The 27,321-nt window shown below is 39.7% G+C and overlaps 1 protein-coding gene across 1 annotated transcript in view; it reads left to right on the top strand.

Moving 5' to 3' along the window:
- Positions 1-27,321, top strand: part of HMCN1 (hemicentin 1) — a 323,326-nt gene that overhangs the window by 197,383 nt on the left and 98,622 nt on the right. The window contains exons 39-47 of the mRNA XM_077823933.1: positions 994-1,145; positions 2,187-2,310; positions 5,506-5,681; positions 6,026-6,122; positions 9,140-9,262; positions 13,760-13,921; positions 17,986-18,267; positions 20,482-20,649; positions 23,457-23,570. Of these exons, the coding sequence (XP_077680059.1) occupies positions 994-1,145; positions 2,187-2,310; positions 5,506-5,681; positions 6,026-6,122; positions 9,140-9,262; positions 13,760-13,921; positions 17,986-18,267; positions 20,482-20,649; positions 23,457-23,570 (1,398 nt within the window). The remainder of the gene's footprint in view (positions 1-993; positions 1,146-2,186; positions 2,311-5,505; positions 5,682-6,025; positions 6,123-9,139; positions 9,263-13,759; positions 13,922-17,985; positions 18,268-20,481; positions 20,650-23,456; positions 23,571-27,321) is intronic.

Here is a 27,321-nt window from a genome sequence, read left to right on the forward strand (position 1 = left end):
CATTAAAACAATTGAGCAACTAGTTTTCCATGAATAATTTATCTGATTAACATACGCTCTTTTTCTATACATAGAACATCTGTGAGTAGATCATGACATTCTTTTCTTTCTATGTTAATCATGAAAGGTTCACTGCAAGTTTTAAATTGTTGTTACAGATACTGAATATTTAAGCTATGTTGCTTGGTTGTAATTGGTGAGATAAGTCACACAATACTGTTTTAATTTCCTGACTAGATAAGTCAAACATTTCCGATATGCACATCTAAATTTTGTTTTCTGCAAATACTCATCCATTTGACTTTGAATTGCACTGATACAAATATTTGTAGAATATAAAATTCCAGTCACTTGAATGTTCATGGGAAGCAAACATAAAAGGAAAGGAACACAAGGGTGGCCAAAGCAATTCATTTAAAAATTCAAGCAAATGTCCCTTTAAATGCAGCCCTGCAAAATTCTACTCAGCCACTCACCTAAAGCAAGTAATTTATGATGAGTAGTTAAGATGTTTTTCATTATCATGTAAAAAGTGGGCAGGTAGATTTTGTAGGCGCCTGGACCAATACATTTTCATGTCAATTTCACAAGGTTGATTTACTATATTCCATATGCATTTGCTTCATTAGATTTAGATTTAAATTTTTGCTTTAATACTCACTGGTAAGATCTTTCACAAGGTCTAAATGCAGTATTGTAAAAATTTGAGAGAACATTTTCGGATTTTATGTTATGATTTCTGGTTTTCATGGCTGCCCTCTGGGCAACGGGCCCAATACTGCTCACCATACACACACGAGTGGTTCCAGTGAAGATATCTGACTACTTGTGTAAGTAAAGAGAGCAGGATTTGGCACAGTGTGGACAAATGACAAACGATGGACTGCCTTGCAGTTTCAGGAAGAAAAACTCTTTCCAAAAGTAAGTGGCACATTTAATTTTGTTCTGATTTATATTTCTCCACAGCTATCTTAAGTTTGTTCTGTTTTTCAGTGCCCCCATCAATTTCTGGCAAGAATGAGATGGTGGCAGTGGTGGTTAATAATCTAGTGAGGCTGGAATGTGAAGCCAGAGGTATCCCTACACCCATTCTGACTTGGCTGAAAGACGGTAGCCCCGTTTCCAGCTTTTCTGATGGACTCCAGGTAATCGATGCAAACCTTAGTACTTGTAGGTTTTTTGGTATCTTGACATGAGTACTTAAAACTAGTTTATTTTAATGGAACTGGATTTTTAGAGGGTTTTCAGTGAGGCATGTGTGCCTTTCCTGTCAAGGTTACTGGTTCAAATCTAGCCTGTGTTGGTAATAACCATAGGTATGAAGATTGCTCACTGTGGCCTTTATGAAAGAGTTCATACTGCTAAAATTGGCACTTCTCAGAGAGGAAAGAATGAATAAGGAAATTAAACCGTGCTGCCACTGTGAGGTGATTCATTTGAGGTCAAGACTGAGCCACATTGGTCAGGCAATTTGGGGAAGTTTGCACTGCAGCTGCCTATGAAAACCTGTCCTGTGGATAAATAGAGGCTGTCAACTAGCGCTTTTTCAGTGGTAGTAAATTCAAACAAAAATGTCCATTAAAGGAATTCAGGGAAATGTTAACCATGGATACAATGCTATGATGCTAACTAGTAGCATTGGTGTTAATAAAAATAATGTATATAGCACCATACAGTAAAATTGCAAGTTTCAAGTATGTGCTAAGGAAGGATTCCTGTTGAGATAGCCAAGATATGACACAAAATAATAGTTGGGGAGTTGGAGAAAAGAAGATGGAAAGGATGATTCCTGGAAGAAGTGGATTTTAAGGAGAGATTTGAAAGAGGGGAGAGAGGGAATGTGTTAGAAAATGGAGATTGTTCCAGGCATAGAGGGAGGCAAAATAGATGTGAAGCTGAGAGTGAGAGGCTGACGTCCAGATCCTGAAAAGACTTACGAATACACATAGCCCAGTTGGGGCCTGCATAAAGTTAAGCATGTGCTTCAGTCTTTGCAGGATCTGAGTTGGAAGAAACACAAGGGAAAGAGAGAAGAGATGTAATAGGAGCATTTTTTTGCTTCAAAATGAAAGATAATGGTTCTAAGATAATGAAAGATAATGGTTCTAACTCTGTTATACTGCAGTATATTACTAGAGAAACTAAAAGGGTATAATGAAAGTGTCCTTTCAACCTTTCTTTTACAGGTTCTCTCTGGGGGTCGTGTCTTGGCACTGACTAGCGCTCAGATCAGTGACACAGGAAAGTATATCTGTGTTGCAGTGAATGCTGCTGGGGAGAAACAAAGGGATATTGATCTCAGAGTTTATGGTGAGCATTCTGACAGCTTCCTATAGTATGAACATTGAAATTGATGCCCAAACTTGTTTTTATCCATAACAAGGGCTCAACTCTTAGAGCTACTTTAAGGAAGGCTGGGCCTAATTGAACATAAACTAGGAAAGAGACCAGTTAGTGAGAAGGAATATGTTCCTCTGTGTATCTACAAGACAAGTATAGCAGAGGCAGGGCAGTGTTAGCTTCCTCCACACTTCCCAGCCAATGTTTCTCAGTCTTGAGCTGGTGGGACCTTCTCACAACCCATTATTGGATGTACTTGTCCTCTCTGAGGTTACAGCAAAGGAGAGAGATTTCACCAGCTGTGACAGAGGGTTCTGTGCACTGTAGTGATGTATGCTTAAAAAGAGCATTGAAATAAAGGCTGGTCTGGGTTGAACTCAGCTGCATGGCAATCTTGAGAAGCCTTGAAGGCTGTCACCTAAAATTAATATTATTGTTAATACTTAACTCCAGTAGGTAGAATAATTAAGAAATGAGAGGGAGAAAAGAATTTGGAATGCTACGGAGGCCGAGATGGTTAGAAACTTGGTACATACTTGACCAAATTAAGAGTTTGAACAAGTTTGTTAACATATCCTGTAAGATAATTAGATTCATTTTAATCCTTTGTTCCTTCAGAAACAGATTCTCTATTTTTTTTTAGTCCCTGTTTCTCAGTTTTGTAATGCAGTTTCCTTTTGAACATAGTTCAAGTCATGTAGCTGAAAGGAGAAGTAATTGGTGAAAAATATTCGGAAATAAATTAGCTTTCTGCAGTAACAGGTCAGCCTTCAATGTTCAGTTCCACAAACTGTCATGAAGAATCCAGCCTTCTGTAAATTCTACAAAGAAAGTAAGATAAACAGATTTTTTTACAGTTATTATGTTTCTTATCCACAAAGACCAGACTTTTCCCCTAAATTATTTTCAAGCTGTGATATCAGCTGTTCTGTTTAGTATTTCCTGTGTTAAGAAAAACAATGCTATATTATGGGTTTTTTTCTCATGATATCTTGAGACCTGTATTGCTCGGGTATTGAGTGCTACCTTGGGGCAGTTTTAATCTCATATGCACTAATTATGAAAAAGTCTCTTTGTTTTGAATAAGGTTTATGGTATTTCTCCTACGGTGGATGAGGTAATACCTTTTATTTGACCAACTTATGCTGGTGAAAGAGACAAGCTTTCGAGCTACACAGTGCTCTTCTTTGGGTCATTTTAGATATTTCTCACAGACAGTGTTTCCTTTTTCTCCCCCCCCCCATATTTTGTTTAATATTACACATTGTTTATGAATGTTAAAGTTGCACAGTTAAAAATAAAAGGAAATGTAAAAGTTAAAGTTCTTGCAGCACCCTTTTATGTCACATTGCAGATGTGTGGTACAGAGCAGAAATAAAAACCCCATTAGACATGTGCAATGTAGCCAAGCAAATGTTGTTGTTAGAACCTCAACTTTTTTCAGTTCTTGATTTATTATATTTTTGACGTCAACTTAATGTTGTATTAATAAAGTTTTTATATTTAATTTGCCTCCTTTTAAAAAAATAGCAGCAAAGGAAAGAAGGTTGAAACAGCACACTAAGTTGCTTTTTACGGATTGAAGAGTACTGATGCAACTAGGCTGTCTTAACTTTTTATGTCATTTCAAGATTTTATCAAGAATTTTACTCTCTAATGCACAGCTGATACTTTCAAAGCTGCTTAGGGTTTTTGGAAGCCCAGTTCTGTCCAATCCCCCTCAAGTAGGTCTGAAAATCTCAGCCTACCATAGATAAGCACAAACTTATGAAATTCAGACTTAACCAAGTGTGCACTCACAGTAGCCAGTTTTCAATCATAATTTTGGGCCTTCTCCTCCAAATCCTTACTCAGAAGAGTATCTCACATGAATAAGATCTATTCCTGTAAGTAAGGATATGCAGGATTTGTCCCCCCATTAAAATCTAAATCTCTTTTCAGACTTGGTCCTGAATGTATTCCTCAGTGAGTATTAAGTGTCAAGTGCTAAGACAGTTGCTTTTGAGTTACCTATGTGTGCGGGGAAACTTTTTTTCCATTTTTAAAATGAGAAAAAGTGTAGTTATATATGTGTGAAAATGGGGGAGGGGAGGGAGTTGTCACAGAAACTGTTACACACATTTAATTATAGTGTTTGTTCTCAGCACATATAATAACTAGCTAGCAAATACCATACATAACACATAGAGGATAACCATAGAATGGTAGATTATGAACTAATGATGATTAAATCATTAATTATCGTTCATTTGGCTGGAACCATAAACATTCAGCCTGCTCTGGGCAAAATTCTCCTCTCACTTCCAAAAGATCAGAAAGTGTAGCACATGAGTAAAATGATATTGGGCCATAGAGTTCCTCAACAACTTTCTATTGCCAATTTCCATTAATGGTTCTTTAAGGAACCTAACATGAGATAGTTTCAACATTAGCCATCATGGCACTGCAAGAAGGAGGTTAAATCTGTCCTTTCTTTCCTCATCTCATTGCTCCTTATCGTAGCCCTTTGAGCCACATTTGTTCCATGGTTCTAAATGGTTTTCATTTGCTAAATTATATTACAACTATTTGCGTACTTGCCTTAGGCTTTGTCTACACTAGCACTTTTGTTGGCAAAACTTTTGCCGGTCAGAGGAGTGAAATAAACACACTCCTGACTGACATAAGTTTCACTGACAAAAGCGCTGGTGTGGACAGTGCTATGTCGGTGGGAGAGTGCCTCCCACTGACATAGCTACCACTGCTCACTGGGGGTGGTTTAATTATGCCAGCAAGAGAGCTCTCTCCCATCGGCATAGAGCGGCTACACAGAAGACATTATAACAGCACAGCTGCAGTGGTACAGCTGTGCCACTGTAAGGTCCGTAGTGTAGACATAGCCTTAGTCTGTATCTTCACCATCTCCCTGCAAGTAGAATTTCACCATTTCTCTCCACTAGGAATTTCACTAACATATCTCTGGTGGTGAGAACTCTTTGTACGCAATTGGGACAGTATGTCTGATACATGATCATAGACCAGCTGTTTCATTCCACTCACAATGTGTCAAACTGGCTGATAGCTGCCGTCTTATTTTTATTAGGTGGGTGTACTAACTCCTCAGTGTGTCTTGTGAGAGTCTGTGTTGGCCAGGGGATTTATTCTTTATTTTATGTGTTGTTTTAGTTCCACCAAACATTATGGGAGAAGAACAGAATGTCTCTGTGCTCATCAGCCAAGCAGTGGAGCTGCGCTGCCAGAGCAATGCCATTCCCCCACCCAGGCTGACTTGGCTCAAAGATGGCCGACCTTTGTTAAAGAAACCAGGCCTCAGCATCTCTGAAGATGGAAGTGTATTGAAGGTAAAGTTCACTTGTGAGACTCCTGTAGTGCTTACTTTCTCAGCCGCTTATCAATCATGAAGACACTATTCTTTTTCCAGGCTATCAGCAACTTGAGAGGAGATCTTTACAGCATAAGTCCCATTGATACCCATATGAATAATGGATGAGTGCTATGGGGAACACATATTCCTGAGTTTTTAGGATTGTGTATCATCCCTGCTAAATTTATGTTTAAAGTTTTAGATTGACTGGTGTAAAAATAAACAACTTCACCCTAATAACGTTTAATACATAATACTCTATACACAAAATAAAAACCTACTCATCATAATGATAGTCAAAAGGTTTAATTTTATTTCTAGATTGAAGAAGCTCAGGTTCAAGACACTGGACGTTACACTTGTGAAGCCACAAATGTTGCTGGGAAAACAGAAAAGAACTATAATGTCAATGTTTGGGGTAAGTCTATAATACTATATCAAGCCTGGGGACAAAACTCTGGTAAAGCTGTGAAGCATAGTGCTGGAACACACTGTGTATTTCATATGTAGTTCATTTCTGAGGTTGATCCTATGCTGCCTATAAAATAAGCCATGCTTAGTGTTTCACAAGGAGCTTAGAAATTAACATGGGACTACCCAAATGTTACCTTCAGGCAGACCTAAAATGTATACCTATGCATTATGATACATGGAGTAAAGAAAGCAAAAGAACAGTTTTGCCCACATAAAAATATTAGGCCATATTTTCAGTACGACTTCAATTTGGCTTCTAAATTAATGTAATCAAAATTTTAGACACCTCATAATCTCAGATTTGCACGCACAAACAATATTTACATATCCGCTTTGGGTAGTTAGATACATAACTAACCAATTTGTTTACACCAATGTCTTTTGGATTAAACCCACATAATTTCCGAGTTTTTGGGGTGTGCAATTTTGGAGGCTGAGAATCCAAATTACTCTCTCATAGTTATATTTACTCTGCACAGTTTAACAGTTGTAAATAATAACAATAGCTGTAGTAAAAAAAGGTTAATGCTAATAGACAGATATGAATCAGAAATCACACATGATGCAGATATGTGAGGAGGTGCTATTTTAGCGTAGTCATTTTCTGACCATAAATGTATCTTCAAAAATAATAATCAGTTTATTCTGTCATCAGTCATAAACAATTAGCTGACTGAAATTTTCTGATATCAGTCAATATGTGATTAGTATGAGTGATTACTACTTTTTAGTATAGAAAACAACATTCTTTTATATAAAACAATGTCATTTTCTGTACTAAAAAGTAGTAATATAAAACAATGTTTTATATACTAAATATATGTTTTATATTTATAAAAAGTAGTATATAAAGCAATGTCAAATTTGGTTGATGGTGCCCTACCAAGTAAGTGAGACCTGAATGGAATTCTAAACCATGTGACTTTAATGGGATAAATAACTTGGCTTAGAGCCAATTAGACTGCTGATTTTGTTTTATTATAAAGGTATGAAAGCTGTCCTGTTTAGGTAAAATTCACCTCAGTGCAGGGATCCAGAACAAGGCCCAGGAACCACTTAAGTTCAAATAAGTCCTCAAAATAGGGTGTAAGTGGGACTTAGAAGGGCATATATGGCTTGTGCTGCTCATTGGTGCTGGCTGAATTTCATCCATTATGAACAACAAAAAAATAACCTTAACAAAACTAAATAATTCCCTTATCCTAGTGATATATGTATTCAGTGCACATATTTTGAGCCTAATTTTTGGCTTCCTATTAGTGACCAGCAAAGTAGGTGCAATTACTTGTTCCCTCTTAAATGAAGTCATCAAAACAGAGGCCAGGTTTTTTCAATCTGGCTCTGGATATGTATAATGCATGATACTCTAGTAAAATATTATATTTTCCTGAACCTTCAAAAATCAGAATTTATTTGAAAAACAGGTGATATAAAATCTTAATTTAGACTGGCATTTATGTGGTGGTTGGGGGCTGTGTTACAATGTGGACGATGCCTATGATGTACCTAGTCTGTGAATAGATAGAAAACTTCTGTCTCCACACACTTTTCACCAGCAACACATCCACTCTCTGCATCTCCCACCTTATGTCCATCCCCAGTTTCACAGCAGACTCTCACTGTTGCAAAAGATTCTTCTGTGGCTTCAGCAGAGGGAGCTGGATTTGCTCCTTTTGTGCACAGAGAGCATTTTAATACCATTTTGAAGGAAGAGATAATTTTGTGTTAGTTAGCAGCATTGACTGGAAAAACTTAATGGAAACCAAAAGTTGCCTGTAAAAGCCATCTGTGGTTAACTGTTTAGAATGAAATCCTTTGTTTACACACTAGGAGCAGAAATGATACTTACCATATTTTTGAGTGGTAAATACAGGAAATGTGTCCATCTGACTATGTTCTGAGTTCTAGTCAGATCCCCAGAGCTAACTCGAATTGCAGAAACTGTCAGAACACAGCCTATGTACTAAAGATAATATTTGGCTCTTTGGAGACTGGCATAAGCTTAATGGTTTGAAGCAGAACAAATGAAACCAAAGCTTGAAACCAGTATAATACAGTATAAAGCTTTACAGTCGCCAGTGTTGAAATTCATGCATCTGTTTCTGCTCTATAAAAAATTAAGAGAATCAGAGGGCTAAAGTGTCAGACCGAAATGCTTTCCTATTTTCATGTGGCAGAAATGTGTTGGATAAGCCATTCACTAGTGAGATTCCCTTCTCCCACTTCAGCCTGAGATATCCACTGCTTCTCCTGGTCAATTTTCAAGGATTTACTATTGTATGTTAAGGAAAGTTGCCTCCCCAGCTCCAAGCAGGCCATTATCTCTTCTTTGGGACCTGACCCAAAGTATTAAAAACTGTTGAAGATCAGAGTGAAAATGGATTGGCCCTTCTTTTCTGTGCTTCCTTTCCTGTTGCATAATAACTGAACAGAGGGGACACTCAATATTAGACCCAGCAAAAGGAAATATTTCTTTGTGAAGCATGCAGACAATCAAAGATTTTGTGGCCACAGGAAGTAAACAAGATTGTGGCTGTAGTTGAATTTTAAAAGGGGCTGAGTAGCTTGCAGACTTACAGTATCTAAAGGTACATAAGCTAAGATAATGAGTTGGGCAATCATTCAGGGTCAGTTTCTGCCTGGCAGGTCTGTAGTGTAGGTAAAGGCATAGGAGCCTCCTCTTATGGTGCAACCTGCATAAGAGCCAGTCAGAATTGCAGCGTATGTGCTCAGCAGAGGACAGGAATTGCTCTGATTCTCCTGGAGGAGGGAGCCAGTCACGCAGAGGGAGTATGCTGTACCTCACAGAGGGGTATTCCTCCAGGGCAGTGGATGCAGTACCTGTGTCCTGCTCAGTGCACAATGGGATTCCATTTGCTTTTACCAGGTCTGATATTGGCCCAGTGTTAGCAGGTCTCATTCTGATTCAAACTGAGTGCATTTTTTGGTATTTGTTTTCAGTGCCACCGAGCATTTATGGTTCAGATGAACTCTCCCAGTTGGCAGTAATTGAAGGAAGTCTTATCAGTTTGGTATGTGAATCCAGTGGTATTCCACCACCAAGCCTTACCTGGAAAAAGAACAGTGAGTTACCATTGTCAATAATTACAAACTGTTAATTTTCTTCTTGCAGTTTTCGCCATTTTCCCCCTCAGACACTTTGGGAGGAATTTTCATAGGACCCTAAGGAAATTAAGGTGCTTAAATGCCATTGAAATTCAGTGGGATTTCCTTAGGCCCCTTTTATATTCTCAGCCTCAGCGTGATGACAATAGTATCTAGCTACAATCATTGCCATTTGTGATTTAACAAACTTTCTTTTACCCAGATCAATATTTACAGGGAACTGTAAATCCTTGTGGCTTCAGGGTATAAACTGATCACCAGCATATGTCCTCCTTATGATTTAGTATTGCACAGTTAGGTGCATTTTGAATTTTTCCTCACTACGCTTAAGCATTGACCAATTAGAGACAGGATATCAGACAAGATAGAACCATTGAACTGTTCCAATATGGTAATTCCTATGTTCTTAATCAGTCCCAGTGTTTAAGTCTAGACATGCCTTTCCAGCGTGTCTTATCTATTTATCTGTATATTTATGTTCTTTTTAGGGCACTGTTCTTGTGGTATCTGAATGACTGAACCTAACTGAATTTTGTAGGAGTTGTAGGAAAAGAAATGTTTGTTATAAAACACTACATTTACTTAATAGAATTTTCAGACAAGATTCAATTGTGGCAAATCCTTATTATGCTGCATTATCATTTAGTCATTCTGTCATCTTATAGAAGCTAAAAAGGCAAATACAAGTTGTCTTATTACTGTATAGTAAGGACTAAATTTTCACACTCAGGTACCTAAAATTAAATTAAAATATTTCAGCATTCAGAAAAACATTTGAAAGTGGCAGCTTCATCTTCAAAGGTTCTGGGCACCCACAGCTCATACTTCTCAGCCCCTTCAAAAATCTCCTCCATAAACAAATGTATGTATCTAAGAGAGCAGTATGACTGCTCAGAGCTCCAGTATGAACCTGCAGAAAAACTTGAGAGTCTCTGGATTAAGTTTAGAAGTGTGAGCAACAAGGGTGATGTCGTGGTGGGAGTCTGCTATAGACCACTAGACCAGGGGGATGAGGTGGACGAGGCTTTCTTCCGGCAACTAATGGAAGTTACTAGATTGCAGGCCCTAGTTCTCATGGGAGATTTCAATCACCCTGATATCTGCTGGGAGAGCAATACAGCAGTGCACAGACAATCCAAGAAGTTTTTGGAAAGTGTAGGGGACAATTTCCTATGAACTGACTAGGAGCAGAGCTCTTCTTGACCTGCTGCTCACAAACCTGGAAGAATTAGTAGGGGAAGTAAAAGTGGATGGGAACCTGGGAGGCAGTGACCATGAGATCGTCGAGTTCAGGATCCTGACAGAAGGAAGAAAGGAGAACCAGCAGAATACGGACCCTGGACTTGAGAAAAACAGACTTTGACTCTCTCAAGGAACTGATGGGCAGGATTTCCTGAGAGAATAACATGAGGGGGAAAGGAGTCCAAGAGAGCTGGCTGTATTGTAAAGAATCCTTATTGAGGTTGCAGGAACAAACCATCCTGATGTGTAGAAAGAATAGTAAATATGGCAGGTGACCAGCTTGGCTTAACAGTGAAATCCTTGCTGATCTTAAACACAAAAAAGAAGCTTACAAGAAGTGGAAGATTGGACAAATGAGCAGGGAGGAGTATAAAAATATTGCTCAGGCACGCAGGAGTGAAATCAGGAAGGCCAAATCAGGAGTTGCGGCTAGCAAGAGATGTTAAGAGTAACAAGAAGCATTTCTTCCGGTACGTTAGCAACAAGAAGAAAGTCAAGGAAAGGGTGGGCCCCTTCCTGAATGAGGGAGGCAACCTAGTGACAGAGGACGTGGAAAAAGCTAATGTACTCAATGCTTTTTTTGCCACTGTCTTCACGAACAAGGTCAGCTCCCAGACTACTGCACTGGGCAGCACAGCATGGGGAGGAGGTGACCAGCCCTCTGTGGAGAAAGAAGTGGTTCAGGACTATTTAGAAAAGCTGGACGAGCACAAGTCCATGGGGCCGGATGCGCTGCATCCAAGGGTGCTAAAGGAGTTGGCGGATGTGATTGCAGAGCCATTGGCCATTATCTTTGAAAACTCATGGCGATCGGGGGAGGTCCCGGATGACTGGAAAAAGGCTAATGTAGTGCCCATCTTTAGAAAAGGGAAGGAGGAGGATCCTGGGAACTACAGGCAAGTCAGCCTCACCTCAGTCCCTGGAAAAATCATGGAGCAGGTCATCAAGAAATCAATTCTGAAGCACTTAGAGGAGAGGAAAGTGATCAGGAACAGTCAGCATGGATTCACCAAGGGCAAGTCATGCCTGACTAATCTAATTGCCTTCTATGATGAGATAACAGGCTCTGTGCATGACGGGAAACCAGTGGACATGTTATTCCTTGATTTTAGCAAAGCTTTTGATACGGTCTCCCACAGTATTCTTGCCAGCAAGTTAAAGAAGTATGGGCTGGATGAATGGACTGTAAGGTGGATAGAAAGCTGGCTAGATCGTTGGGCTCAACGGGTAGTGATCAATGGCTCCATGTCTAGTTGGCAGCTTGTATCAAGCGGAGTGCCCCAAGGGTCAGTCCCAGGGCCGGTTTTGTTCAATATCTTCATTAATGATCTGGAGGATGGCATGGATTGCACCCTCAGCAAGTTTGCAGATGACACTAAACTGGGAGAAGTGGTAGATATGCTGGAGGGTAGGGATAGGATACAGAGGGACCTAGAGAAATTAGAGGATTGGGCAAAAAGAAATCTGATGAGGTTCAACAAAGACAAGTGCAGAGTCCTGCACTTAGAACGGAAGAATCCCATGCATTTCTACAGAATAGGGACCTAATGGCTAGGCAGCAGTTCTGCAGAAAAGGACCTAGGGGTTATGGTGGACGAGAAGCTGGATGTGAGTCAACAGTGTGCCCTTGTTGCCAAGAAGGCTAATGGCATTTTGGGATGTATAAGTAGGGGCATTGCCAGCAGATTGAGGGACGTGATCGTTCCCCTCTATTTGACATTGAGGTTCTATCCGTGGGGGAGGTTTAGGTTGGATATTAGGAAAAACGTTTTCACTGTGAGGGTGGTGAAGCACTGGAATGCGTTACCTAGGGAGGTGGTGGGATCTCCTTCCTTAGAGGTTTTTAAGGTCAGGCTTGATAAAGCCCTGGCTGGGATGAGTTAGTTGAGGATTGGTCCTGCTTTGAGCAGGGCGTTGGACTAGATGACCTCCTGAGGTCCCTTCCAACCCTGATATTCTATGATTCTATGATACTATGAAATGTACAATTTTCAAATGCACCAGCAGGACAGTGGGGTGGGAGGAGGTATTGTTTCATATTCTCTGTGTGTATATAAAGTCTGCTGCAGTTTCCACGGTATGCATCCGATGAAGTGAGCTGTAGCTCACGAAAGCTCATGCTCAAATAAATTGGTTAGTCTCTAAGGTGCCACAAGTACTCCTTTTCTTTTTGCGAATACAGACTAACACGGCTGTTACTCTGAAATCAGAGATAAGCATCCAAAGTTAAGTATCAGGGGGTAGCCATGTTTGTCTGTATCCACAAAAACAACAAGGAGTCCGGGGGCACCTTTAAGGCTAACAGATTTATTTGAGCATAAGCTTTCGTGAGTAAAAACCTCACTTCTTCAGATGCATGGAGTGAAAGTTACAGATGCAGATATAAATATACTGACACATGAAGAGAAGGGAGTTACCTCGCAAGTGGAGAACCAGTGTTGACAGGGCCAATTCAATCAGCATCGATGTAGTTCACTCCCAACAATAGATGAGGAGGTGTCAATTCCAAGAGAGGTAAAGCTGCTTCTGTAATGAGCCAGCCACTCCCAGTCCCTATTCAAGCCCAAATTAATGGTGTTAAGTTTGCAAATGAATTTTAGTTCTACTGTTTCTCTTTGAAGTCTGTTTCTGAAGTTTTTTTGTTCAAGTATAGCTACTTTCAAATCTGTTATAGAATGTCCAGAAAGACTGAAGTGTTCTCCCACTGGCTTTTGTGTGTTACCATTCCTGATATCCGATTTGTGTCCATTTATTCTTTTACGTAGGGACTGTCTGGTTTGGCCAATATGCATGGCAAAGGGGCATTGCTGGCACATGATCTCATATATAACATTAGTAGATATGCAGGTGAATGAGCCTCTGATGGTGTGGCTGATGCGGTTGGGTCCTCTGATGGTGTCTCTAGAGTAGATATGGGGACAGAGTAGGCAACGAGGTTTGCTACAGGGATTGGTTCCTGGGTTAGTGTTTCTGTGGTGTGGTGTCTAGTTGCTGGTGAGTATTTGCTTCAGGTTGGGGGCTGTCTGTAAGCGAGGACTGGCCTGTCTCATCCAAAGTTAGGCATCCAAGTTTGAAAATTTGGGTCTAAGCAACTTCTTTATTTTTATCAGTTGCAACTCTGAGCTCAGATATTTCTAAAAAGAGCCAGTGAAATTTACTGAACAATCTCTTTACCATTCTCTGTGTTTTTATCTGAAAGAATATCTCTTGCAGGTTCTCCATTGCCGGCTGACCCTACAGGAAGAGTCAGGGTGCTGTCTGGAGGCAGACAGTTGCAGATTGCAATTGCTGAAAAATCTGATGCTGCATCCTATATGTGTCTGGCTTCAAACATAGCTGGAAACACAAAGAAAGAATACAATTTGCAAGTTTATGGTAGGCCATTATGTAATATTCTCTATGTGATTATTGATCTGGAAAAACAATTACATTATGAAACCTTAATTAGTAAAACTGTGTTTAGACTGTAAAGTTTTCAGAGAGTGACTTCCAGATGAAACAACATCAGCACAAGATCATACTTGCTCAACCAGAGTGAGGATTAATTTCTGGAGTCACCTGATAATCCTGCTGGCTACATACAATAAGGATATTGATTCAGATCTCAGCTGAAATAATATGCAGGGTGCCCTGACAATGAGTCCAGCCACCAGATGGGAAATTCCTGAAATTGGTTGAGTCTGTCTGATATCTAACAGATACAGATGCAAAAGTGATTTTCACTGGAATTCATCCTGAAAATTACTTTCTGCTGTGATAACATTACATATAGGCTGTGTTTATTTAGGAGTATGGTTTGCATGTGGTATAATACAGAAATGAGCTGATACACGCTTATTCCAGTTTTTTAGACTGCACATGTTATACAACAAATACGTTATCGGTTATTGTGAATAGCAAAGGACACAATATTGAGACAGCCTAAAAAAGGCAGCTAAGGAAAAATTATGAGAATAACTAAATACTGAAGTTTTTAAAAACCTTGCAGATATAGAACGCCTTTCAGCCTGAAAAATTCTGTAACATTTCAACAAACAGACACATGTTTTGACAAATAGGGAGGAACTGGTTGAGAATTTGAAAGTGGAAGGCAGCTTGGGTGAAAGTAATAATGAAATGGTAGAGTTCATGATTCTAAGGAATGGTAGGAGGGAAAACAGCACCATAAAGGCAATGGATTTCAAGAAGGCAGACTTCAGCAAGGTAGTGTGATACGGGAGGGCCAGGGAGCAGTTGGAGAGTGCTAGAGGGGAAATATATAAGCTCAAGGCTAATTAAGGCATGGTTCCCTGTCGACTAGGGAAGATGGCTGCAGGTTAACTGGAGCACCTGCAGTCAATCAAGGCCCTGTTAGGAACCTAATAAAACCCCCTGCTTCAGGCAGACAGTGAGGGAGGAGGAAGGTGAGAGGACTGGAGCTTGGAGGTGTGTTGTGAGATTTGGAGGACCTGAGTACTGAAGTAAGGGAGACCCTGCCCCAGCAGGACAGGGAGACTCCCTTCATACCAGCATCTAAGGACCAAGGGTAACCCCACCTAAGGGGGACGAGGGTAAGAAACCCGCAGGGGTTGAGAGGGGCTGGGACTCAGAGCGAGGAGCAAACCCAGACCCCTCCCCCATTTCCCTCCTCTACCACCTTCCCGGACTAGTAGCGGGGCCCTCGGCACCCAAAAGCAGGGGCAAGGGGGGGCATCTTAGCTCCCCACCAAAGAAAAGCGCAGGACCCACCAGACTAGCATCAGCCATCTTGTCACAGTAGGTAAGATCCCATGGGAAGTAAGTCTGAGGGGGGAAAACAGTTCAAGAGAGTTGGCAGTTTTTCAAAGAGACATTATTAAGGGCACATGGGCAAACTATCCCTCTGCATATCAAGTGGGGTCCCGCAGGGATCAGTTCTGCGTTCAATATCTTCATCAGTGATTTAGAAAATGGCATAGAAAGTAGCCTTATAAAGTTTGAAGATGATACCAAGCTGGGAGGGGTTGCAAGTGCTTTGGTGGGTAGGATTAACATTCAAAATGATCTGGACAAATGGGATAAATGGTTTGAAGAAAATAGGATGAAATTCAGTAAGGACAAATGACCTCCTGAGGTCTCTTCCAATCCTAATATTCTATGATTCTATGAAAGTACTCCACTGAGGAAGGAATAATCAGTTGCACACATCCAAAATGGGAAATGACTTAGTAGGAAGGAGTACAGCAGAAAGAGATCTGGGGATCATAGTGGATCACAAGCTAAATATGAGTCAACCATGTAATACTGTTGCAAAAAAAGCAAACATCATTCTGTGATGTATTAGCAGGAGTGTTGTAAGCAAGACATGAGAAGTAATTCTTCAGTTCTGTTCCATGCTTGTTAGGCCTCAACTGGAGTATTGTGTCCAATTCTGAGTGCCACATTTCAGGGGGATGTGGACAAATTAGAGAAAGTCCAGAGAAGAAGAACAAAAATGATTAAAGGTCTAGAAAACATGACCTATGAGGGAAGATTGAAAAAATTGAGTTTGTTTAGTCTGGAGAAGAGAAGACTGAGAGAGGGCATGATAACAGTTTTCAAGTACATAAAAGGTTGTTACAAGGAGGAGGTTGGTAAAATGTTCTCCTTAACCTCTGAGGATAGGACAAGAAGCAATGGGCTTAAATTGCAGCAAGAATGGTTTAGGCTGGACATTAGGAAAAGCTTCCTAACTGTCATGGTAGTTGTGACAGGGGTCCCAGTGGGGGCCAGCTGTGGTAACTCAGATAGGGTGAACTGCAAAGAATGTGGCAGCCAAACCCCCAAAAGCTGGTGGATATTCCAATACTTAGATTTACCAAGACTGCATAAAATAGCTTCTTTATTACCTTACTGGTTACTCAGAAGTCCAAACAACACAGTTCCCTTAAAGTGATCCAGCCTCAGGCCTCCATCCAGGTACCTAAGTCAAATATGGTGATTTCTGAAAATCTTATTTCATCATATAAAAGAAAAGGTTCTACTAATCTCAAAGGATCAGACACATTACCTCCCAGGTTATTGAATAGTCTAGATCTTACCCAAATACATGCTGCAGCCAATTCTTATTAACTAAACTAAAACTTATTAAAAAAACAAAAGAGAGAGAGAGAATGGTTAAAAGATCAATATACATACAGACATGAGTTCAATTCATTGAGGTTTAGATTCATAGCAGAGATGGTGAGCTTTGTAGCTGCAAAGAGTTCCTTTACAATTCAGTTTGTAGGTTATAGTCCAATGTCCAAATATCATATTCAGGGCATACCAGCATAACTGGGACCTCAGTCTTGCGACTCAGACTTCCCCCGATGAAGCTTAAGCAGATCTGAGATGACAGAATCAGGACCCAAGGATTACAATTTCATGTCTTCTTTGACAAGTTGGGAGTTCCTCCGGGAACAAAAGGTAATTAGGATGACTTTGAAGGAGGTCCATAACTGGTACTTAGCTATAGAATTAACATAAGGCAGTTTGCTTGTTCCTCCACCATTCACAGATTATTTGCTATACATTTCAAAGAGAGATGAATACAGAGGTAGCCCATGTTTACAATTCATTTAAATGCTAGGATGTTCTTTTGATCTCTGAATTATCAAAATACAGAATAGACAGGGATTGTTGATTACGTTGTCAACCCTACTCCTACATATGTAAATACACAAAAACACCAACATTATCTTCCCACATGTCTTTTGAGGGTTATTTATTTTGCAGGATGTTTAACCCTTTCTGGCCATGCGTCATAGTAGTTAAGCACTGGAATAAATTGCTGAAGGAGGTTGTGGAATCTCCATCATTGGAGATTTTTAAGAGCAGGGTAGACAAATACCTGTCAGGAATGGTTTAGATAATACTTAGTCCTGCCATGAGTGCAGGGGACTGGGCTAGATGACCTTTTGAGGTCCCTTCCAGTCCTATAATTCTATGTTTATAAAGTGGTTTGGGATCCTACACATAGGCAGGAATCCACTTCACCTACCACTGAAATGTAGCTCCCTTTAAGTTGAAACCCACCTACAGCAGCTCAACACATCTATTTGGGACTGGAACTTGAATAAGAATGAAGCAGCCACTTGAAACTGCAGGGTGAATATTAAGTCATTAAAATGCAATTAATACTTTAACTGGAATTTAGCCAAAATACTGGGATTAATACTTATATTCTTGTGAAAAAGGCCATTGACGACATTTTTACATGCTTATGTTTTTTCACATCTTAGCTTCAGTGTCTCCTAACACCAAGCATTATCTGAGTACCGACTCAGAACACAGAGTGCAACCTACTGAATTGCCAGCATCACTTTCTGCAGCACTGAGGTGTTTCTTGGTGGTCTCCCTTTTAAGTATTTCACTCATTCTTATGTGTAAGAATCACTGCACATTCTGAACCTCAGCTTCTCATGCTAAGGTTTTACATTTTGTTTCCTTTTCTTTAATAGTTCGCCCAACTATACTGAACAGTGGGAACCACTCGTCTGAAGTTGTTGTAACCAGAGGGAATAATATTTCACTGGAGTGCAAAGTACAGGGTAACCCACAGCCAGCAATAACCTGGATGAAAGATGGTCATCCCCTTGTCAATGGGAGGGGAGTAGAAATACTGAATGATGGATATCTTCTTCAGCTGAAGAACGCCCATGTGTCTGACACTGGCCGCTACGTGTGTGTTGCTGTGAATGTGGCAGGACTGACTGACAGAAAATATGATTTAAACATTCATGGTGAGTAGGGGAGATGAATGGAGCAGGCAAGGTAGACACAGATATGTTTTCAGGTTTACCCAGGGACAGTAAGGAAACAGTTGTGATATTGATTGAGATGTTTCAGTTGTGCCTATCACATGGCTCTAGGCACATGACATAGGTTAAAGCACAAATGTTATTTTAAAAAACAAAACAAATACAAATCTTCTAACTCCTAAACATAACGCTCCTAAAATCAAATCAACCCCCATCTCCATCCCAAAGAAAAAGCTGGGAAAATAGGCCTTGTGGAGTATCCTGAAGGTCATCAAATCTGGGCTCAGATGCTCTAAAATGGGGAATGAGTGAGAAACCAAGAAAACCCTGCTGCTAGTCCTCACCTGATAAAACTTGGTGGGTGTTAGCTTGGATGCACTGAAGAATCACAGCTGCTAAGGTATTGCATGACGATAGAGACAGTTTCTCAAGTAGTCAGGATGCAAACCAGTTAGGACTTTACAGGTTAAAACCAAACCTTAAACTTCATCCAGAATTCGGCTGGTAGTCTGTGCAAGTTATGGAGCACAAGTGTGCATGTGCACCCAGCAAGAAGGAACAAGTAATGAGCAGGCACTAGCTGCAATATCTGAATGGTTTAATTTATAGCCCCAGGTAGAGTACATTTCAGTAATCTGACTTCAGTGGCATGGATTACAGTGTGAGTATCTGCATTTAAAAGAAAAGCCATGGTATGTGACTTCAAAAATTACTGTGTCAGGTCTGTGTCCAGTCTGATTCAGAATGGGACTTTATCTACACGCTGGCTATCCTTCCTGTTTCATCAGACACCTAGCTCATGAAAGCTTATGCTCAAATAAATTGGTTAGTCTCTAAGGTGCACAAGTACTCCTTTTCTTTTTGCAGATACAGACTAACACGACTGCTACTCTAAAACAGGTTTAATTTGACTACCAGGTTAGGGTAGCTACTGTATCACTGGATGAGGATGACTGATTATCATCACTAACGTGGTCTATTTGACAAGTATTCTGCCACAGATCCCACTGAAACATGAAGGTTTATGAACATCTTGAGATAATGGGAGCCATGCAGCTCATCTCCAATTCTAAAGTCTTCCTATAAAATGAGAAAGGGAAACAGCAACTAGAGAAGAAAGGAAGAGGAAGACAGAGGGAAAAAGATAGAAATTAAGTTGAAAATGAGGAAAATATGTATAGTTCTGTAATTATTAAAAAAGAGAGGTGACAATTACACTGTGGTTCTTTCCAGTTGGAAGCCTCTGGGGTAGTTCTTTGATGAGCTCATCTCCAATTCGAAAGTCTTCCTATAAGCCATGCAGCTCATCTCCAATTCTAAAGTCTTCCTATGAGCCATGCAGCTCATCTCCAATTCTAAAGTCTTCCTATAAAATGAGAAAGGGAAACAACAACTAGAGAAGAAAGGAAGAGGAAGAGAGAGAAAAAGATAGAAATTAAGTTGAAAATGAAGAAAATATGTATAGTTCTGTAATTATTAAAAAAGAGAGGTGACAATTACACTGTGGTTCTTTCCAGTTGGAAGCCTCTGGGGTAGTTCTTTTTTTACTTCTAAGATTTCTCTTATTTTATTATTAAACTTGGATGTATCGAAGAGAAAATTGTAAACTTAATCTGCTCACAGACTCAGATCTGTTCCTTAGCCTGAACTTCCTGCGTGGAAATGTGAAATGTGGAACCGTGCAAAAAATTGAATTATTCCTCTTCCTAACAATGGAAAACTGAGAAGAGATTTACTGTTGTTATTTAAATCCCTGAAAGGGGGTTACATCATATTTTTGCTTTTTCTATTAGAGAAAGTACAGTATTCTGGCTGTCTGACACAATTTTCCTTACCAGTTCACTAGCTGTAGAATGGACATAGCAAGCAAAATGTAATATTGTGTACTAACTATGATTCTGAATCCATAAGGGGATTGATAGAATCAGCTCCAAGATATCTTCTTCCTTTTGTGACATGACGTCTGAATAATATGAAGACTGAAAATGTTAAAATGATGGTACTTTGCTACCATGTAACTAGAATAGAAAAATGAAGTTACTCTGCAACTATGCAGTCCCATACAGGTCAGGATGGTTTTAGCTGCAGTGAATTAATTTGTTAGTTTAAAAAATGTGGTGTGTCTTATCCAGAAGTAATCTTAGTTATTTTTATTCAGTTTATCAGGTGTGTTTTTTCCTTTGTGTTGCTTTGTAGTCCCTCCAAGTGTTGTAGGTGACCTGGAAGTGCCTGAAAACATCAGCACTGTGGAGAAAAATCCTGTCACTCTGATTTGTGAAGCATCTGGAATTCCCCTGCCATCAATAACATGGCTCAAGAATGGACGGCCTGTCCCCTTGAATAGCTCTGTGAGAATTCTGTCAGGTACAGTTGAGAGTCTGATATACTAACAACACAAGCAGAAATAGAAAAGCACTCAGCAAGAGTTCCTATTAAATAAAGACACTCATAGTTTAGGGCCAGATTGGCTGCAGCATTTATTAAATAGCCAGTCGAACCAAATCTAAACCAAGCAGAAAGTTCTTACCAGATTTGATTTGGAGCTATGCTAACTTGTGCAGATCTGAGAATCTCAGCGCTGGTGCAGTGCATGGCCTGTAGCTCAGTATCCAATGGTGTGCCAGAGCTAACATCTACAAGTGAGATCCCACTCTAGGGTTTGGCAACCTGTTGATTGGTCCAACCTGGAAAGGGGCCTATGCATAGGAACATTTATCCCCAGAGCCATTTCAGATGGTAACTGCTTACCTTGTGGATGCTGATAGTTGTGAGGCTCTCAGTGTACATGTGCACCATGAAGTCAGTTCACTTAATCAAGCTTTTACCTCTGGATCATACTTTTTTTGTTTTTGTTTTTGCGGTTTTTTTTGCAAGGGCTCACTAGCTGAGCATAAAACAGAATGAAAACCCAAATAATAAGAGAACTTTACCTTGAATATATGTGGGTCTGCAGTGACTCTAAATACCAGAACCAGAGGAAAACCTGCCTGTGAGCCCTTGGAGTTAAAGTGGTAAATTCCTTTTTAACCTCAAAACCAATCAGATCTAATCCTGGAGCAAACACAGAACAAGAAACTAAGATGGTTTGATATGACAGAGCACCTTCTGATAAAAGCCAAAAAAGACAGCACTTGGGCACACCATTCCGCAGGTCATCAGCTGGAATGAAATGAAGTACAGGCTTTGGAGTGCCTAACCTATAGTGTGACTGCTGTTTTGTAACTTCATATTTAAAATACATAATTGACTTCGCAGCTCTGAAGCTAACAAAGGGATATATGGACCCAATCGAAAACACTTTGAAGTTGATGAGAGTCTTTGCATAGACTTGAGTTGGCTTTCTCTCAGGCCCTTTCAACAACATTCAAGTACTAAGGGATGACCTGTGCAAGGTTTGTTATCTGAGCGTGGCTGGGAGAAGCTGATACAAGTTGGGATGCTTCTCTTAAGTTGGGTTTGCAAAACTGGACTAGAAATCTAATGAGAAGTGATATTCCTGAAGTTTCTAGTTCTTCTGGTTGGGCCAGATGCATTACCCAAAGACAGCCCCTCTCTTGGGATTTCAGCCCTTCTGTTCTCAAACTTGCCCAGAACTTGGAAGAGGAACATGAATATAGAAAAATAATGGAAAACAAACAAAACCTTGTCAGAGGTTCAAAATAGTTTGTTTAAATCTTGAATCTGGAAATTTGGAGGATATTTTATTTTATCTGAAATAATTTTCCCATCCCTACACTTAACATAAAAGGTTAGTTCTATTTCCAGTTATACGTGCCCTTTCTTATCCACAATATGTATGAAAAGGGTTTGGGTGTTTGGTTATTATGTTACATAAACCTTATTTTTTGATCTGATGTTGGCTTTCTGTTGTGTGGATGATATTGCCATCAGCTCAAACAGCCTCTTTTGAGATCAGTTTTTTTCCATTCTGTCCATTGATTGCTTCAATCCACTCCGACGTCACTAACTCCACAGTGCTCAGTCACTGCAGAGTTCAGAGAGATGAGCCATGGAAAGTCCTCAAGTTATCCCTGAATGTTGGTGGAAGGGGAAACTAACAACCCCATGCCTTGTTTTCTTGTGAACTTTACATGCTGTTGTATAATCACTCAGGAAAACTGCACAGAGTGGTGGTGAATTCTGATCTTTTGTTTTTATGGACTTTTGAGTTGGAGTTTGGAGTTTCCATTGTTTTTGCTTGTGAAGATGCTGAGGGAACAATCCCTAAATTAATATCTTAAAATAGTTCACCCTTTAACTCTTCCAAAGGAATAATTCAGTTCTGTAGATCAAAAGCATGCTTTGCATGGCAGGAGATCAAAAACTGATTGAGTGGCCCACACGCTGCTTCCATTCACTCTGAATCCTCTTCTGTTTGTCCATGTTTTTTCTAATATGGTTCCTTTAAAAAACATGGAAAACCCCCCATCACATCACATCTGCATGAAGATAATAGATGTAGGAAATGGAAGAGCTTTTAGTAAGTTTTAGTATAAGTATGATCCGGGAAAACCCTGCCAGTAAAGCTGTGCAACTTTTGCTGTGCAAGTGTGGGGAGGACAAGATGTGAGGGAAGACACACAGACCTGTGCAGGTGTTTGCTCACTACACAGCTCAGAGGGTGTTGATGGAGGAGAAGCAATCAACTTAATAAGAAATTATCTTTTGCCTACTAAAATTGTTGCCTACTTTTATGGATAACACCTAAAACTAATATTAAAATTAGAATATATTAAGAACATTTTTAAAATTTTTTTCCTCTTCTTAATTTATGCATTTGATAGCACCTTGTGTTTAGTAAATTTGCTTTCCATGCGTAGCCAGCTAGGTGTTCACCAAAGCACTTATATAGGTGATAGTCCCACTGACTCCAATGTGAATAGTCACATAATCAAAGTTAAGCACAGGCCTTTGCTGTATTAGGGTCTGATCCTGCCCCCTGTGATCAATGAGAGTTTTGCCAATGATTGCAAAGGAAGCAGAATAGAGCCCAGAGTCAGTTTCTCCTGTTTGAGAGTCTTTTATATAGCATCAGGAGATAATCTATTTTTAAACGTGATTGTAAAATCACAGAAATGGTTTGGATGCATTCAGTGTGGGATTTTTGGCATCCTTTATTTGTTTGGGAGGCTATTTTAATACCTGTATATTCTTGTGCCTTTTCTCTTCAGGGGGCAGGACACTGCGTTTAATGCACACTAAAGTGGAAGATGCTGGTCAATATACCTGTATAGTAACCAATGCTGCAGGAGAAGCGAGGAAACATTTTGGCCTTTCAGTTTTAGGTAAGTATATGATTTTGATGAAAGTAGACAAAAAGTGTCATACTGTATGTTTCACCAGCATATATATTAAAGTTTATACATAGTTCCCCATAGGACTTGTCTAGATGAACAGTTAGATATAGATATAGATATTTAAGTCAGAAGGGACCATTATGATCATCTAGTCTGACCTCCTGCACAACGCAGGCCACAGAATTTCACCCACCACTCCTGCAAAAAACTTCACACCTATGTCTGTGCTATTGAAGTCCTCAAATCGTAGTGTAAAGACTTCAAGGAGCAGAGAATCCTCCAGCAAGTCAATGGTAAATGGGACAAAATACAACATGGTTTTACAAAAGGTAGATCGTGCCAAACCAACCTGATCTCCTTCTTTGAGAAAGTAACAGATTTTTTAGACAAAGAAAACGCAGTGGATCTAATTTACCTAGATTTCAGTAAGGCATTTGATACCGTGCCACATGGGGAATTATTAGTTAAATTGGATAAGATGGGGATCAATAGGAAAATTGAAAGGTGGATAAGGAATTGGTTAAAGGGGAGACTACAACGGGTCCTACTGAAAGGTGAACTGTCAGGCTGGAGGGAGGTTACCAGTGGAGTTCCTCAAGGATCGGTTTTGGGACCAATCTTATTTAATCTTTTTATTACTGACCTTGGCACAAAAAGTGGGAGTGTGCTAATAAAGTTTGCGGATGATACAAAGCTGGGAGGTATTGCCAATTTAGAGAAGGACAGGAATATCCTACAGGAGGATCTGGATGACCTTGTAAACTGGAGTAATAGTAATAGGATGAAATTTAATAGTGAGAAGTGTAAGGTCATGCATTTAGGGATTAATAACAAGAATTTTAGTTATAAGCTTGGGACGCATCAATTAGAAGTAACGGAGGAGGAAAAGGACCTTGGAGTATTGGTTGATCATAGGATGACTATGATCTGCCAATGTGATATGGCCGAGAAAAAAACTAATGAGGTCTTGGGATGCATCAGCAGAGGTATTTCCAGTAGGGATAAGGAGGTTTTAGTACCATTATACAAGGCACTGGTGAGACCTCACCTGGAATACTGTGTGCAGTTCTGGTCTCCCATGTTTAAGAAGGATGAATTCAAACTGGAACAGGTACAGAGAAGGGCTACTAGGATGATCCGAGGAATGGAAAACTTGTCTTATGAAAGGAGACTCAAGGAGCTTGGCTTGTTTAGCCTAACTAAAAGAAGGTTGAGGGGAGATATGATTGATCTCTATAAATATATCAGAGGGATAAATACCGGAGAGGGAGAGGAATTATTTAAGCTCAGTACCAATGTGGACACAAGAACAAATGGATATAAACTGGCCACCAGGAAATTTAGACTAGAAATTAGACGAAGTTTTCTAACCATCAGAGGAGTGAAGTTTTGGAATAGCCTTCCAAGGGAAGCAGTAGGGGCAAAAGACCTATCTGGCTTTAAGATTAAACTCGATAAGTTTATGGAGGAGATGGTATGATGGGATAACATGGTTTTGGTAATTAAATATTCATGGTAAATAGGCCCAATGGCCTGTGATGGGATATTAGATGGGGTGGGATCTGAGTTACCCAAGAAAGTTAGCGCATAGCAAGCTGGATGTGTATCTACAGTGCACTAGTATGCCATGCACTGTCCATGTAGACCCTCCTACCATGCACTAAAAGTTCCCTAGTGCACTTTGATCTACTCTGCTTTGAAAAAATTCCCTAGTGTGCCACATGGCTAGTGTGCTGTATATTTACACCCCAAGTTGCTGTGCACTAAAAGTCCTTCTAGACAAGCCCTACGAAAAATGAAAGTGCACTTGATAACATGATCTGAAAATCAATTTTAAACAAGTCAGACTTACATGTAAACTGGCCATGGTTTTATTTGAAAATTAATATCATTCAGGCATGACAACATATAATGGAATCACTGATAACTACTTATTTTCAGTTTGTAAAAATTACAGCATTATATGCAGGAAACCATGTGAAACTTAATACTGTGAATCCATCTCATTCAGTGCCAGAACTCAGAGAAACACTCAGGGTACAACCTCATGGGCACTGAACAAAATGTTTCTGCAAAACCCTTGTGAACGGAAACAGCCAAGTTTTATACTACTTTAGATATAAAGGAAATAGAACAAAGAGTGGTTACAGGATAATGGTCTGCCATAACAAAGTTGTAAAGGAAAAGCCGAAGCCTACAATGAAAATAAATGGTGGAGCTGAGCTGAAGGTGGAACCAAAACCTTTATCTGAAAAATCTGTGCTCCACTGAAAACCTTCCATGGCTATGACTTTATTTCTAGAAAGTGATTAAACTATGCATGCAATAATGGCTGAGCCAGCCAGCACAGTTAAACAGTATAATGAACTTTGTAGTACAATTACCCAAAATGCTGTATTATATAATTTTGTCAGTCACAAACTTTTTTTTTTAAGTTACATTTTCCCCAGGAATGTGCATAAATTTGGGGTGGCATACTATTTCCAGATTAGTAGTCAGTATTATTTTTTCATCAGCAAGTAATTGTCAGGCATCCTGAAACTTGACTGACAATCACACCATTTGGCAGGATAATACTATAAGCTCTTGCTTTTCTGAAGTGCTGAGCAATGTGTGCTCCCATTGACTTCAGCTGGAGTTGTGGGTCTTCAGCCCTTCTGAAAGTCAGACCCTAAATGATAACTATATTCTGTCCATTCACGTTTATTTGATTAGCTCAGGCACATGGAAAAATGTAAAAGCGGGATAAGCGGTAAAAGTATTCGTCATTTCACTGTTTTCATCAAATGGTTCTAACTTTAACAGAAGATGCCAGTGGTGGAATTGGGAGCCTCACTACAATAGTCTTCACTTGCCTTGATCAGAAATGCTAAGTGAAACCTATCTTAATTGGGTTACATGGAAATTTGCAGAATGGAAGCCTCTTCTGTTTTCCTTTTTTGTATTTATTTTTACATTCTAATAATTTATTTGTATTTCAAAGGGCTAGTTATAGGAATTAAGCCATTAGGTACACAGAGTATACACCAAGTTAAACAAGTAAATGCTTTAAACAGAAGGTACCACAAAGATACTAACAGCCCATTCTTATACTGGCAGTCAAGCTGGCATTTGTTTCCATAAATCACTTTGTAGCAGGCAGGCAAGCCAGGTTGTTCAGACACATTGGTGTGGCCTTATTAGTACTATATCTGCAAAAGATTTTTGAGGTAACTATGTCATATTTTTCTGAAAGTCTGGAATAATTTAGTGTTAATAATTTACTGAATTAATTTGGAGACAAGGTTGTGTTGTGTGTGTAATTCTTTTTCTTTTTTTTAATTTATTGTGAGCAGTAATAGTTGGCCCAGCTTTCCTCAAAACAGTCCTGAGCGTGTCTGATTTCATCTGTAATTTTTTCCATGTCTCCCATTTATTGTTTTTGTCTAGTCACATTTTAATGTAGAACTCTCATAAAAGCCTTTTTAGTAGTTTTCATACACTCAGACTGAGAGGGTTTGACCCTAATTTCATCACACTTGGCAAGGATATGCCATATATTAGCCATGTCTGCTTGTCCACTGACCTTACTACCATGGCTGAGTCTGCCAGTAACCATCACCCCACTAAGCACATTGTTCAGAGGACAATTTTTAGCCACTGACAATGAAGTAGTTTCTCCAGCTTTCAGCCCAGGGTTTGAGTTGTTGTCTTGATTTATTTTTGTTCTCCCTCTTTCATTTTAAACTCCTTTACTCCT

This window comes from Eretmochelys imbricata, chromosome 8 (assembly GCF_965152235.1).
Source record: "Eretmochelys imbricata isolate rEreImb1 chromosome 8, rEreImb1.hap1, whole genome shotgun sequence".
NCBI lineage: Eukaryota > Metazoa > Chordata > Testudines > Cheloniidae > Eretmochelys > Eretmochelys imbricata.